We start from the raw sequence: 12,950 nt of genomic DNA, 5'->3' as shown, positions 1-12,950 counted from the left end.
ACCAAAAATGGGCGGGAACTAACTACCAAGGTACTTCAGCCAGCATACGATACCACCCCGTTTAATGCATATGTATCTCAAAACACGCCTCGCGAGATGGACGAAGTCTGGCTGGTCCTGTGTTCGCCAATGACGGACTCAAGTCGGCCTGCTAACAGTCTGTGTCGTTTGACCAATTCCATCCATTCCACTATTCCATGAACTGACAGAAACATACCAAAATCAGCGCCTAGTCGACCCAGACTTCCAGCACAGTACAACACCTGCGTTATGATGCTTTCCCTTGCGGCTTGATCTTTGACGACGGGCAGGTATGTTCGCAAGGTGTCCATCAGAAGGCCTGTCAGGTGCAGCGGGAAGCTGGCAAGGACGGAAGGCAGCGGAAACACTGGGTCAGCGGCTGTGCCATCTGTCTGGGGAAAGCTAGCATCCACACTTTTGGAAACCGATACCATGCCGAAACTGTGTTCGCGAAATACTTCGATGAACCGCTTGATATACCGCTCTGTGTGCTGGCCCCGAGACCAAGCCTGGGATACCTTTACTTTCCGTACGCGCTCTTCTTCCGCCAACTGTTTCAAAGGCTCCAGTGCGTCTAGTGTGGCAATTAATGTGCGAAGTCGACACACAAGGAATATCGCAGATAGTGATTCCCCTGTTTGGGAGGTGGCAACAAGCTCGGGGATGATTCGTTTGAGCCAGCCCACCGTACGGAGGCTTGGGGCGAGTTTCAGGTTGGGGGTTTGTAGTGTAGCTATTAGGTCGATGGCCATTCGCCTAATGACTGAGTTTGCTTCGTCCAGCACAGATGTGGCAAGAGTTGAGTATGGATATAGGGACGCAAGACGGCGGACATGTGCATAAAGGTCGAGACTGGATGAGTAGCTGATAGGGCTGGATGCGATAGCGGAGTTGAGAAGCTGTGGGAGCTCCATCATATCGACCAGTCTCTCCCCGTTGTGTAGGAGACGGAGTGCCTTCTTCCTCTCTGCGATGAGACTGCTCTTCTCGCTGGATTTCCCAACACCGGAAGAGAATAGTTCTGCCGCCTGGTCAAGCCTTGGGACTGTGTGCGCCAATTCGCCCGCTCTTTTTGCCAGCGAGGGAAGCAGCTGGCGCAGTGCTGTGTGACTCGCTGCTGATTGGACAATGGGTCGATGAGATTTTTTGGACAGCGACTGAATGGATAATAGCAGGGAATTTGATGTTTGTGATAGTCGCTGTGGCTCTGTAGTTCGTATGGACTCGACCGATTGTCCCGCCAGGTAGGTCAGATAAGACAGTGTGGTCGCGTCTGGTGCCTTTCCCTGTCCGCGGAGGCGCTCGCTCAGGGTCTCTGCCATGTTGAGTAGACAGCCTGCGTGGTGCTTTTCTTTTCCGTCGTGCCGTGACTCTGTTCGAATTTCCTCCCTGTATGTATCCGGGATCTCTCTCCTGGCTGAGGGTCTGCTTAGTCCATTGACCACATCGTTTGCCTGGGTTGTTTCTATCGCAATTGCCTGTACGCTCAGGCAGCCGTGACATCCGAGTGCAGCCGTGACTTTGTGGTTATAAGGAGAACAATTCTCCGATCCTCTAATGTCAGACTCGGAATTCTCAGTCAGCCAGTACTGGTGTTCCAAGCGGGTGGGTTGGTGAATGGAACAACAAACTTGTGAAGCACAGGTGAACAACCATACAGCTGCCTGCGAGGTAGTCCGGCACAGCTAAGGCATACCCTGTAGTAACCACAACCCTGACCGGTGCTTTGCGGTGGTTCCGTTTTTGACCCACATCACTGGCGATAGTGTACGATCGCTTGGTGCGGTGGCATGCTGTGAGCAGTGTTTTTCATGCTCGCATGGCCAGGGAAGAGAGCAACACAGCACAAGGAAAAGTCACGTATGAGGCCATAGCATCGGGACAGCGGGCAAAGCAAGGGATAGATTGGATATCCCAACAAAGACCCGTATGGGCCAAAGTTTGCCCTAGGAGTGACCCGGCCTTGGCATCGGTCGTACATCGAATTAGCAGGATGCCGGCGGACGTAGTCACGACACCAGAGGGCAGGCATGTATTATTGTATGCCCTTAGGCGGCAAAGCTGTTCGGTGACTCGCAGTGAGGTGGGTGTCATGACAAAGGCACGAGGAAGCATCATCACCTGTGCACCAGGGGCGAGGGCCTCAAAAAAAAGGAATAGAACTGGTTTCCCATGTTGATCAACTACAGAAAAACAGATAGCGACGACCAGTGCCGAAGTGGCTTGCCAGACAGCATGGCCCCGTGCGTTCTGTGGAGCTACTACTGGGATTTTTGACACGACCCCCAGGGGGAGATCTCACGTGCACAGTGCACACGTGTAGGCCTCCCCCAACAAATCTGGCCCCAAGGAGCACCCCTAAAAAACGCACTGCCACCCGGACGGCATGTACTTATGGACTGACTCGATGGCCTAGCAGGCCCGAGTAGCCCAAGGCGAGAAACAATATATGTCGACTGGTATTACTCGGCAAGACGACACTACTGCGAGCAAGGTCGCGCACAAGACCATCTTCTCCCTGTGCCTTGCCCTGTGACGGCATTCACTACTGGATCGTATCTGCCTAGGTACCTAGGTATTCTGGCCAAACTCTCGGACCGCTATCTATCAAGCCCACCTCTCCCGCATCAAACATACGCTCCAGAATATAGCCAGGACAACGGGTCTCCGCGAGTGTAGAGAAGGCCCGAGGCAATCGCTATAACATGAAGGACCCCTTCTTCATCGAACCACTGCCATGGTTGGTTAGACTGGTACAGCCCTTGTGCGACTGGCTTAGCTTGCCAACGTTGTCGCTGCACATTCACGAAATCGTCATCAGTGCATTATTCTACTCTGTGATTTTCTACCCAATTTCGCCAATTGCATCGCGGATCCTAGCGCCGAAGTACTATACGACGCTCCCTCGGAAGAGACGCCTTAACTGGGATGCACATGTTGTATCCATGATCCAAGCTACCCTCATCAACGGACTTGCTATCTGGGTCATGGTCACGGATGGCGAGAGGAGGGCAATGCCATGGGAGGAGCGCATATGGGGATACACTGGGGCAACAAGCATGATACAGGCTCTTGCCGCAGGATATTTTGTATGGGACCTCATCGTCACAAGCATGAACCTAGATGTGTTCGGACTTGGGACTCTAGCACATGCGATTGCGGCCCTGCTTGTCTTCTCGCTCGGTTTTGTAAGAATACCCCGACTCGTATCCAATGACGGGGAATAGAAAGTACAGTCCTCCGAGGATGACGGATCTGCTAACTTCTTACAGCGGCCATTTGTCAACTATTATGGATGCATATTTATCCTCTGGGAGCTGTCGACACCTTTTTTGAACATCCATTGGTTCATGGACAAGCTTGGCATGACGGGATCGAAAGCACAACTGTACAACGGATTTCTTCTCTTGTTTAGCTTCTTCTCATGTCGGTTGGTATACGGTACACACCAGTCCGTCATGGTATTCCGGGATATCTGGAGCGCGATAAACAGACACCCTTCCCCCGCATCACTACACTCGATGGCTATGCAGTTTGCAACTGATACCTCCACTGTACCGTTGTGGCTCGGAGCTGTCTACCTGGCAAGCAACCTGACTCTCAATAGTCTCAACTTCTATTGGTTCGTGATGATGATTAAGGCCGTCCGCAAGCGTTTCGAACCCGGCCAGCAACCACAGACTGAGGTGGAAGTTGACATGTCCTCTGTTGCATCTGCTGTTTCTAGCAGACCCGCAGGGCTACATCGACGGAAGGCCTAGATGAGTAGAGCATTCAAGAAGCTAAGCGCCGTTTCATCATGCTTTCCGCCTCGGGAGCCCTCAGAACATATATAAAGCCTGCATGAGCAGGCTTTGATGTTCCTGATCCCCTCAGTATAATGTCAATTCTGGTCCACGGCAGAGAGGGAAATACAGTCTCATTAGGCAGTTTAGACAAAAAAACGAAACAACCATTTCGTCTCGGCAACTCTTTTGTTAGAATGGAAGCTGGCTCATACAATTTTGACTGCTCCAACTATATCTGGTAATTAAACACGCGTAGTATCTATGTGTAGCTCGGATAGCTGAATGCTGATCAATTCACTCTCACACAACACCAAGGCCAGTTGCCATGAAAGAAAAATGTCTCTCCGACTGCGTACTTATATATAGGGGCGAAAGGAATCATTAAATCTCCACACTGCGATCGCATGATATGTACAAACGGTATTGAAACGATTCCGCGTCGACCAATGGAAGAAGGGCATGTGCCGCCGGCAAAACGCTGCACTGGCTTAAAAAAAAATATGAGGCCATATAGGTTGACAGTCAAGTGAAGAAAGATTTGAAATACCTGAACACTACCTCATCCAGGCCTTGGACAACAAAATAAGAACGAAAAGAAAGTCCTACGCTGTCTATAATGCCTGAATAGCCACCATGTTTAGATGCGAGCACAAGAAATAAAGTCATTGTAGACCATCCTATTGTACGACAAATGATGTGTAATTCAAGTGGTGCCCAACAGAGGCAAATAGGGAATCATGCAACCGCAATTAAATGGTAGGATGCCGAGTCAACAAATTACGGCCGCAACACATGAGCTGCTCCAGAACCAGCACCTAGCAAGTTATGCACTAAAAACCGAAAGGATTGTCGGGTGCTTCGAGAATTAGAGAATTAGATGGCGCACTAAAAGGTATTTCATATAAGGTGTTCTGCACTTACTTGCTTGGGATAAATTTGCTCGCCTACCAGGTTGTTGCGAAGTGAGCTTTTTCGGGTCTGAAGAAATCCCGAAACGAACTGGAGGTGGAGGCCCTGTTTTTTGAGGCTGTAATGGTTGTGCAAAGCTACTGTCACCGACGATACCAACTTGCGGAGGCTGCATGTCTTGAACACCTGGACGTTGTGGCTCCAATGCTTGGGGTAAGAAATTGTTAATGTTGCCAGTCATCGTCATCCCTTGAGGAAATCCTGAAACCGTAGACGGGGGGAACGATGCTTGATAACCTGTTGGTTGAGTTCGAATTGGCGCAAATTGAGCTTGCCTACTGAGGTCAGTGAAAGCGCTATTCCCAGAGAAGCCCGTCATCACAGGACGGATAAATTGTTGCTGCCCTGGAATGCCACCGGGGAAAGATGTCACACCCGGCGGCTGGACGCTGACATGACCACTCAAGGCAGGCTGCAACGGTTGAAATTGGGAAGTATACTGTTGTTGCAATCTGGCTTGGGCGATATCCCCGAGGCTTTGGCCGGGAGGTGCAACTTGGCCTTGAACAGAGCCAGTCATTTGAGGTGCTAGGGCTGGAGGCGAGAAAATCGTTGGCTGGGCCGAATGAGGTGCTGATAACGGCCTTTGGGGTGGCGGCGACACCAGAGAGTTCTGGCTTTGTGATATCGAAGGTGGTGCAGGTCGCTGTCTCGCAACAGGCTTTGGGGAGGTCCCAGCAATAACTTGCGAGGAGATGGGGCCCGTTCTGTCAGAGTTGGGCATGACGGAGAAGAATGCTGGACTGGCGCCAGAAAGATTCTGGACTGGTGGTTGCTCCTGTTGCTCTGCTAGTTGGCGTGGCTCTGTGGCAGATATCGCTTCCACCTTGCTTGGCTGAAGGGGCTCTGTCAATAGAGACAACTCCTTCATTGAGCCAGTGAGCGCAGCGCCCGAGTTTGGGGCTGTTGTTAGCTGTGCTCCAGGTGCTGCTGCTGGAATAGGCTTTGCTGATTTTTCCGTGGCGCTTGCTGAAATACTGTGAGGTTTCACATCCCATGCATCATCATCAAAGCCGCTTTTGTTGGCGGTAGCCTCGGATGGAGATGTAGCTTCCTTAGAACTCGGACCAGACGTTCCCACGTCGTCTTTGGAGAAAGCAGCTGCATCTACCACGTCACTTGTTTGGATTGCCGGAGCAGGCCGTCCTTTTCTCGTATTGTTTCGAAGAGCTCCCCCCGGGCCAGAGAAGAGTCCTCCCACATTGCCTTCGGAATCTTGATTGTTGCGCTCGCGGCCAAACTTTGTGTCTAATGTGCGCATAACTTTGATTATGTCCCCTTCCCTCAGACCAAGTGTTCGGAGAATCGTTGCGTTGACATCAGGAAGAACACTCTCATCCATGGAGTCTTTTGTAAAGGCTTGAGCGTATCGTTCGCATAATCCAACTGGAACGTCGCACGAAAGAAAAAATTGGAACCAGTCATATTCAGGTTTGGGATTCCTGCTGACTGATGCGCCGACCTCGACAGGCTGCCTGTCCAAAGATTTTGCTCTTTTCACATCCGCCAACGGTTTGTCATCATCTAAAGAAATTCCAGTTACGTTTTCAACGTATTCCAAGTCTTCACGAGACATCTTGGCAATCGGAACCGCAATTTTGACGCCGTTCATTTTATGCAAGTGAATCTTCCCGTCTTTGAGCCCGAGGAACTGTGCCTCAACACTGAAGGAACCTGATCTATCGGTCCACGTCCTTAGCTTGGAAGAGTCGGGCTCTATTACTCAAGGTTAGTTAATTGTGTATGTTCACCGGTTCGAGGAATCATTTGGAGAATAACGCACTTGACTTTAATTTGTGATGGTTGCCGGTTTCGTTGCGTCCGTTTTCGCGCCGGCTTCGCTGTTGCCTCGAATTATTACCATTTTCTCCGGCTATGAGGCTGCTGCCCCTCGCGGGGAGAAGTGTCCCAAGTCCTACCTGCTGAGGCACCTTGCTTGCTCTTATCGCCTCTTTGGTTAACCTGATCTCCTCCAGTCGATTTTGTTCGACAGTTGCCCTGGCAGAGTCGATTCCAGAACTGCTCGAAGGCGGCGGATTTATCGTTCCGGATATTTCAATATAGCTTCTGGGTACGACACCCTCTTTGCCGTTTTTCACTCGTCGAACCTGCCACCAATCTTCGCTCTTGGAATCATCAATGATTACAACATCATCTTCGGCCGCAACAGTGACTTCATCATCCCCTTGTGCCATGAAGTCGTATAGAATATGACCTTTGCGCTGTTTGCGTTGCGAGCTAGCCATCATAACCTCCCGTAATCCTTCAGCACGCACAGCGCCTGAGAGTTCTCCTAGAGCTGCCACAATTTCTTCTGCTGTATCCTTGGCGCCGGCATGAAAGTCAATACTCCTGCTCGGACGGACGAGTTCCATGAAGACATGCTTGCCCTCTCTGGAATAATGGGTCATCTTATCTGCAGACCATTCTTGTGGAGGGTCGTCATCACCACGTTCAGGGGCAATGAGAATGGTACCTGTGCCCAAATTAATGCCCAAGGTTGTGGGCATTTTCTTCCGTTTGCCCATCACAGACACCATTTCATTGATATTGTACATGTGGAATCCTCCAAGTGTTCGATATGGTTCCTCTGTCAGCTGAGCCTCGCGTGCCTCGGGTCTAGAAGATACACGATTAGGGGCGTGATCAATTGTGTTTTCCGGTCGGGGACGGGACGGCAACGCTGGAGAGCGTGATTCGGGGCTCTCTTCACGATCCTCTGATGGATGAGAATCATCATGTTGTGTCTGGTATCCTGTCGGCTGTTTGAAAGACGGCGAAGGTGGGACTTGAGTTGACGTCCTGGCCTTTCCTTGGATGACACTTGCTAATGCAGCCGCCGATGTGGAAGAGGATGAGGTTATGTTGGGCGGTGATTCTTTTGGCGCGGCAACCGAGCGTGGTCTGACTGGCAATGCGGGCGGCGCAGATAAGCTCGGAGCGTCTAGGATTGTGCCTTCTTCTCGCATTTCAATATAATTTGATGGAACGAACCCATACTCGCCGTCGAGACCAACAAGTATCCAGTCATGGTCGGACGTGTCGTACACTTGCAGTACGGCTTCTTCAGGGAATGATAGTTCTTCATCTGTCTGGCGGGTGTACTCGTAAATGGCGCGAGCATGGCTAACGACCGGAGCCTGAGGCGGCAATGTTAGATTAACATGAGATAGTTTAACTCAAGTTGAGATACTTCGGTGCGAACCTACCTCCTCAACGTAATTTTTCGGTACTAACCCAACTGGCTCATCCTCATCCTCCGCGCTCGCCTTTTTCTTGGCTTTCCACCATCCGTCATCTTCACCCTTCTCCAAGACATAGAGCACATCGCCTTCTGTGATGGCTAACTCGCCCTCGGCACGTGGCTCATAATCGTAGACCGTTGTGTAAACACCAAGAAATCCCATGTTGGCGTCGGCTAGGGGGGTGGCACGCGTGTACTACGCACCACCGAGGTTTCGTGGTATTTTTATTTGCCGCGTTCCAATGGCGCGGAGTCGGCAGGGTAAGAGAGGTGGGCGAAGGCAAAGAGCCCATGTAAGCAGGTTGCTGGTGTGTGCTGATGTGTGGTGCAAAGGGTTAAGGTTGGTGGTGACGACGTTGGAGTGCAGGTTAGGTAAGCTCGCTCCCGACTTGCAAGAAGGAAGGGGCGTGTGGTTCCGGCTTGGTGGGCCGCCAGTGTTTCCCACTGACGGTCCTTTGGGTGGGTGAAGCATAGAAATGCCTCCATGTGACCTACTTACTGGTTCTCATGCTGCCTTGGTGATTCAAGAACGGGAAACGAGATGTTGATATCGGATTACGGCCAAAATGGGAGTCCATGCTTACTCTCGTAATGCACGATGTTAACGGAGTAGTCTAGGGCGACTCACAAAATTGGGCACTCGATCCTGAGGTTTTGATGATTACCGTTGACTATATGATATTGAGATTTTCTTGCTAAGCTTCACTGCTCAACATGATACCAACCGCTTGAGCAGTTTTCACTTTGCCACAGTTCATAAGTGGCTGCAGGAATCGTAAGTACCTACGGACGCAATTTCCGCCTTGACTGCTCAAAATTAGAATCAGAACCTAACAGTACATTTTGTCGTCGGCAGGCTATCTCTAGAGCGAAATAGTGAACCTCCTAGCTCGCACCAGCTTGTATCAATCCCAGCAGTCTAAATCATTCGCAGTGTTTGCACGTCTTTCTCCGTGGTGTGGCATTCTGTTTTCGGAAAATACTTCTATGAGCAGAAGGTAGCCGCATTTGCACTAGCGGACAGGACTGACCAGTAAGTACTACTGACGCTTCGTATGGATTCAGGAAACTTTTATAACTCGTTCTCATCATCGTCCCCGGGAACCTCACTTGAATCGACGACCCATTCACCGGCCTGTTGCAAGCTTCGTAGACTCTCTGTTCGATGATCCCGGGTGAATATTCCTGGAAATAATCTAGGGTCACTTCCAGACAAGTGTACATCTACCATGGCATCTGGACCCTTTCCGGAGTCGCGGCTGACTTCACCGTTGAGGGCAGATTTGGCACCCACGCTTGTAGCCCGAGGAGTATTCTCACCGATGTTTGTTACTTTCCATGGCTCGTTCGTCTTCGAGTCTCCCCCCGGGGCCGACATGTCGGTCGATGCCACTGCCGAGCTCGGCTCTTTACTTCCGTCATAGGCCACATATCGCCGCAGCCTGGGACAAGGTCAGTCTGTCTTCCTGGTAGTTCACCCTGTGCCTTGGCCTTGGCGCAAGTTCACTTACACGTCTTTTTCTTGAAGCAAAGTGTGGTATCGGAATTCTTCCCGACGATCCGGGACGTTGGTCTTGGCCATCATATTGCCGTCCTTGCCAGGTTTCTCGTAATTATCCCCAAGCCACATTCTTTTAATGGATGCCTCGTATCCGCTTTGCTTGACCGAATTCTTTGCAAGTTCGCACATGTCCACAGAGCTAAGCTTATAGATTTGCGCTGCAACTGCGTACTCTTCTATGAGTGGCTCTTTGGTAAACGCAAACTGCAATGGGTCGTCTGTCGAGAGTGAAACATTCAACCCACGTTTGAAGTACTGGTGAAAGGGGTTTCGCTCATATGCCAGGAAAAGGGCATTATTGCTGAGAGGCGACATAGCTATTCCTATTTGCTCCAAGTAAAACGCGTACTGCAGCAGGGGAACCTTGCGAAGTAATAGCCCGTGGCTAATACTATGACATGACAGAAGGGCCACCGCGAGGTGCTCACTGTCGCCCGCCTCGCCACAGTGTGGGCGCATGACGAGGGTGTTGAAGCCGCGTTTCTTGCGCCAATGGTTTAGAGAGGCCATATTGACGAATAAATAGTAGATCCAATAGCTGTAAGGCGGGTTTTGCTTAGAGTCCCATACTTTCGGAACTGGAAATTTCCGGAATAAACGTCGTTCGACCTTGCTTTCGTCATCTACGCTGTCAAAACCAATGACCCGCTGCAGAAGGATATGTAATTTAGGGTGACTGGAAGGATCTTTCGTTACTTCGAAAAGTGGCTGGAAGACATTCTTGACTATTCTCTCGAACGTATCCATGAGACCGCTTGCTTTGTAGACGTCATAAAGTCGGGGAATCTGAATGAGCCATCGCACGTTGTGCGAGAAAAGCTTGTTGTCTACCACCCATGCGGCCAGCTTGTCCCACTCGTCTATGGACTTGCCGTAAATGGAAATACGCCATTCGACCATTTGATATTTGCTTGATTCCAGATCCGATATGACCTCTTTGGTGATTTCTGCCAGGTACCGTCCGTGAATGAAATTGTCCGTCTTAAGGAATATTGTTCGTAAACGAGACTCTCCGATTGGATTATACTTTAGATTGAACTTGTCAAATCTATGAAATGAGTCTGTATGGGCCTAATGTAATGGATTGTTAGTGTCTGCAGGTACGGTGCACATTTCAGGAACTGTGCCAACGAAAGCCTTACATGCATATCGAGTGTATCAATGCTCAGATCGTAGGCTGTAAGATTGATACTTGCAAATACTTCTGCGAGGGTTAAATGTTTACCATCTCGGAACAATACTATTTCGCTTGGGTATTTCTTCATCTTGGACTTGATGAATCGTAACAGGTGCTTTTGATTCATACAAGCAGAGTGATGAACGTGAGTGTCAACTTTGCGAACGTTGTAGAAGTCTCGGTGTGGCACTTTTTTGCTATCCGCGGTTTCTTGGTACTCATTGAGAAGGGCGTATAAATTGAACTTTGCTTCTAGGTACTGTAGCCTGCGGAACGCAAAGCTCTTGGTGGGCCCATCTGATGAAATTGTGAGAATACTGTCGAGGTCCATGTAAAACTCTCTGATGGTTGGGACCTTGATTGCCGGCAGCGTGGCGTTTTCATTGTCGAACACTTGATAAACGCCACTGTCGTCAAGTTTGAAGGTCATACCGTCATCCACAGGCAACGGTAGTAAGTCGTCCATGTTGAAATCCTCGCCAACGTCGAGATCTGGTTTCCTTCGCCCGCTGGAAGAAGGGATTTCACTATGCCCTGCTTGGCAAGAGGACAGCACATCAGGGAAGTCGGTACGACCACCCTTGGTTTGAGCCCAGGCTGGTTCAGGTGGCGGCGGATATATATCCCAGCTGGATTGATCCCTAGGGTTGTCATCTGGCCCTTGAGATGACAATGCAATGTACTTGCGTCTCATGTCCAACACCTTCTGGATGTTTTTAGAGATGGCAGTCAGTTCGGCCGTGACATGAGGCTCGGTGTCGAAAAGAGAGTTGTCAGGGAATTCACTCATGTTTCCCTCCGCAGCAAGCCCAGTATTATTTACAACTACCTCCCTCTGACTATTTCTAGGGTTGAGAATGGCACCGGCGCTAGTGGTGGTATGATTGTAAGCAAAGACGCGAGGCGTGGAGGAAATTTCAGCATCATCAACTGGGAAATGCGTTAGCTACTTGGTGGGCATTACGAGATCGTTTTGGTTACAAACCGACCTCCAGCTTGTTCAAGAATCAAAGAGTCGGCTCCATACTCTGTACCAGGTCGGGACCCCGAAGCCAGTGTCGGGCTGTTGGGACTTGAGGGGGCCCAACTGCCGGTACCTATATTTCCGCTGCGAAGATCAATCTTGCTTCGCTGATAGAAGAGTTTTGCGTCCGTTTGCGACATTTGTCGTTCCGCGACAGGATCATAGAAGGTTGTGCGCTTGGGAACATCTCGCAACAACATGCCATCCTGCAGTCCAGCTTGCTCGTCTACACGGTCAGAAGAGAAGCTCTCCTCGCCGTTTCCCATTGCCTCGACGCTTTTGCCATTTTCAAAATTTGCGTCGCTTCGCTCAGCAGCTTCTCGCTGAGGTTTTCGCGCTCGAGAATCGTGGGCGTTGTCTGCACATGCACAGTGTTGCCTATTAGCCAAGCTTTGATGACTAGATTAGATGTAAGGAAATACCCCGCAAGACATCGAGAATAGGAGAGTGAAGATCGTGAAAGGAGTTTGCATTTAAACTTCGCGACATGTATCGTTAACTTACCAGCCATGTTCAGTCCAGGTGACAAGTCGACACTGGCTGCCTGGAACCTATCTATTCGACTCTTCGCAGATGGCAATGGGACCGAATGCTCGGAAGAGGCTGCGAGTATGCCACCACTTTGGTGCTATCGAGGGCTGCGACACTGTTATTGGACAAGACTTGAGGTCTATTTATTAAAATAGGAAACCTGGTGATGTGTGAAAGGCTGAAGTTCCAAAGACGGGCCCGGCCCGGTGAAGCCAAAGTGGACTCTCCGACTCACCAGAGCAGACACCACAGGCATTGCTCCAGCGGGCCATTGGCGGGGTCCGAGGAGTTGGCTTTCGGAAGGTGCCTATTCAGAGTATCCATCAATTGAAACAGGGGGTCCTAGCCATCCATCAATGGCCGAAGAAGGCCAGCTATTTGAAGAACGGCACGGCAACTGGAGGAATGTAGGGAGGCACATCTAAAATCAGAGAAAGGTCTTCAGTCCCTTGGGATGCTTCAGGCTCGCTACGTTTTGGTTCATGTAAGATTGTACATAATTGGAACCTCCGATCTCACGTTCCCATTTCTAATTAATGATCTTTATCGGCCGCTCTCGGTTGGACTATTCTTTCTTTGCAACACCCACCGCCTTTTTGTCGCTGTGGTCTTGGTTTGGTGCCGATGCAAGCGAG

General features: G+C 50.3%; 4 protein-coding genes across 4 annotated transcripts; 1 reads left to right on the top strand and 3 right to left on the bottom strand.

The window, feature by feature from the left end:
* Nucleotides 1-77: 77 nt before the first annotated feature.
* MAM_03723 (Dor1-like protein) lies at nt 78-1,343 on the bottom strand (the record flags this gene model as incomplete). The annotated part of the gene is made up of 2 exons (XM_040822522.1): nt 78-148; nt 218-1,343. 2 exons carry the CDS (start codon nt 1,341-1,343, stop codon nt 78-80), a joined length of 1,197 nt encoding a protein of 398 aa, XP_040679665.1.
* A 1,383-nt stretch (nt 1,344-2,726) lies between these two features.
* On the top strand, nt 2,727-3,782 carry MAM_03722 (DUF887 domain protein; the record flags this gene model as incomplete). The annotated part of the gene is made up of 2 exons (XM_040822521.1): nt 2,727-3,209; nt 3,294-3,782. The coding sequence occupies 2 exons, from the start codon at nt 2,727-2,729 to the stop codon at nt 3,780-3,782; spliced, it is 972 nt and encodes a 323-aa protein (XP_040679664.1).
* An 892-nt stretch (nt 3,783-4,674) lies between these two features.
* MAM_03721 (Actin cytoskeleton-regulatory complex protein sla1) lies at nt 4,675-8,185 on the bottom strand (the record flags this gene model as incomplete). The annotated part of the gene is made up of 4 exons (XM_040822520.1): nt 4,675-4,694; nt 4,758-6,494; nt 6,562-7,918; nt 7,988-8,185. 4 exons carry the CDS (start codon nt 8,183-8,185, stop codon nt 4,675-4,677), a joined length of 3,312 nt encoding a protein of 1,103 aa, XP_040679663.1.
* A 909-nt stretch (nt 8,186-9,094) lies between these two features.
* MAM_03720 (AMP deaminase) lies at nt 9,095-12,295 on the bottom strand (the record flags this gene model as incomplete). Its single annotated transcript, XM_040822519.1, has 5 exons — nt 9,095-9,464; nt 9,534-10,654; nt 10,726-11,690; nt 11,750-12,142; nt 12,289-12,295. 5 exons carry the CDS (start codon nt 12,293-12,295, stop codon nt 9,095-9,097), a joined length of 2,856 nt encoding a protein of 951 aa, XP_040679662.1.
* Between the last annotated feature and the right edge of the window lie 655 nt (nt 12,296-12,950).

This window comes from Metarhizium album (assembly GCF_000804445.1).
Source record: "Metarhizium album ARSEF 1941 chromosome Unknown scaffold_7, whole genome shotgun sequence".
In the NCBI taxonomy this organism is placed as follows: Eukaryota; Fungi; Ascomycota; class Sordariomycetes; order Hypocreales; family Clavicipitaceae; genus Metarhizium; species Metarhizium album.
This window is presented reverse-complemented; position numbering and strand designations above follow the sequence as displayed.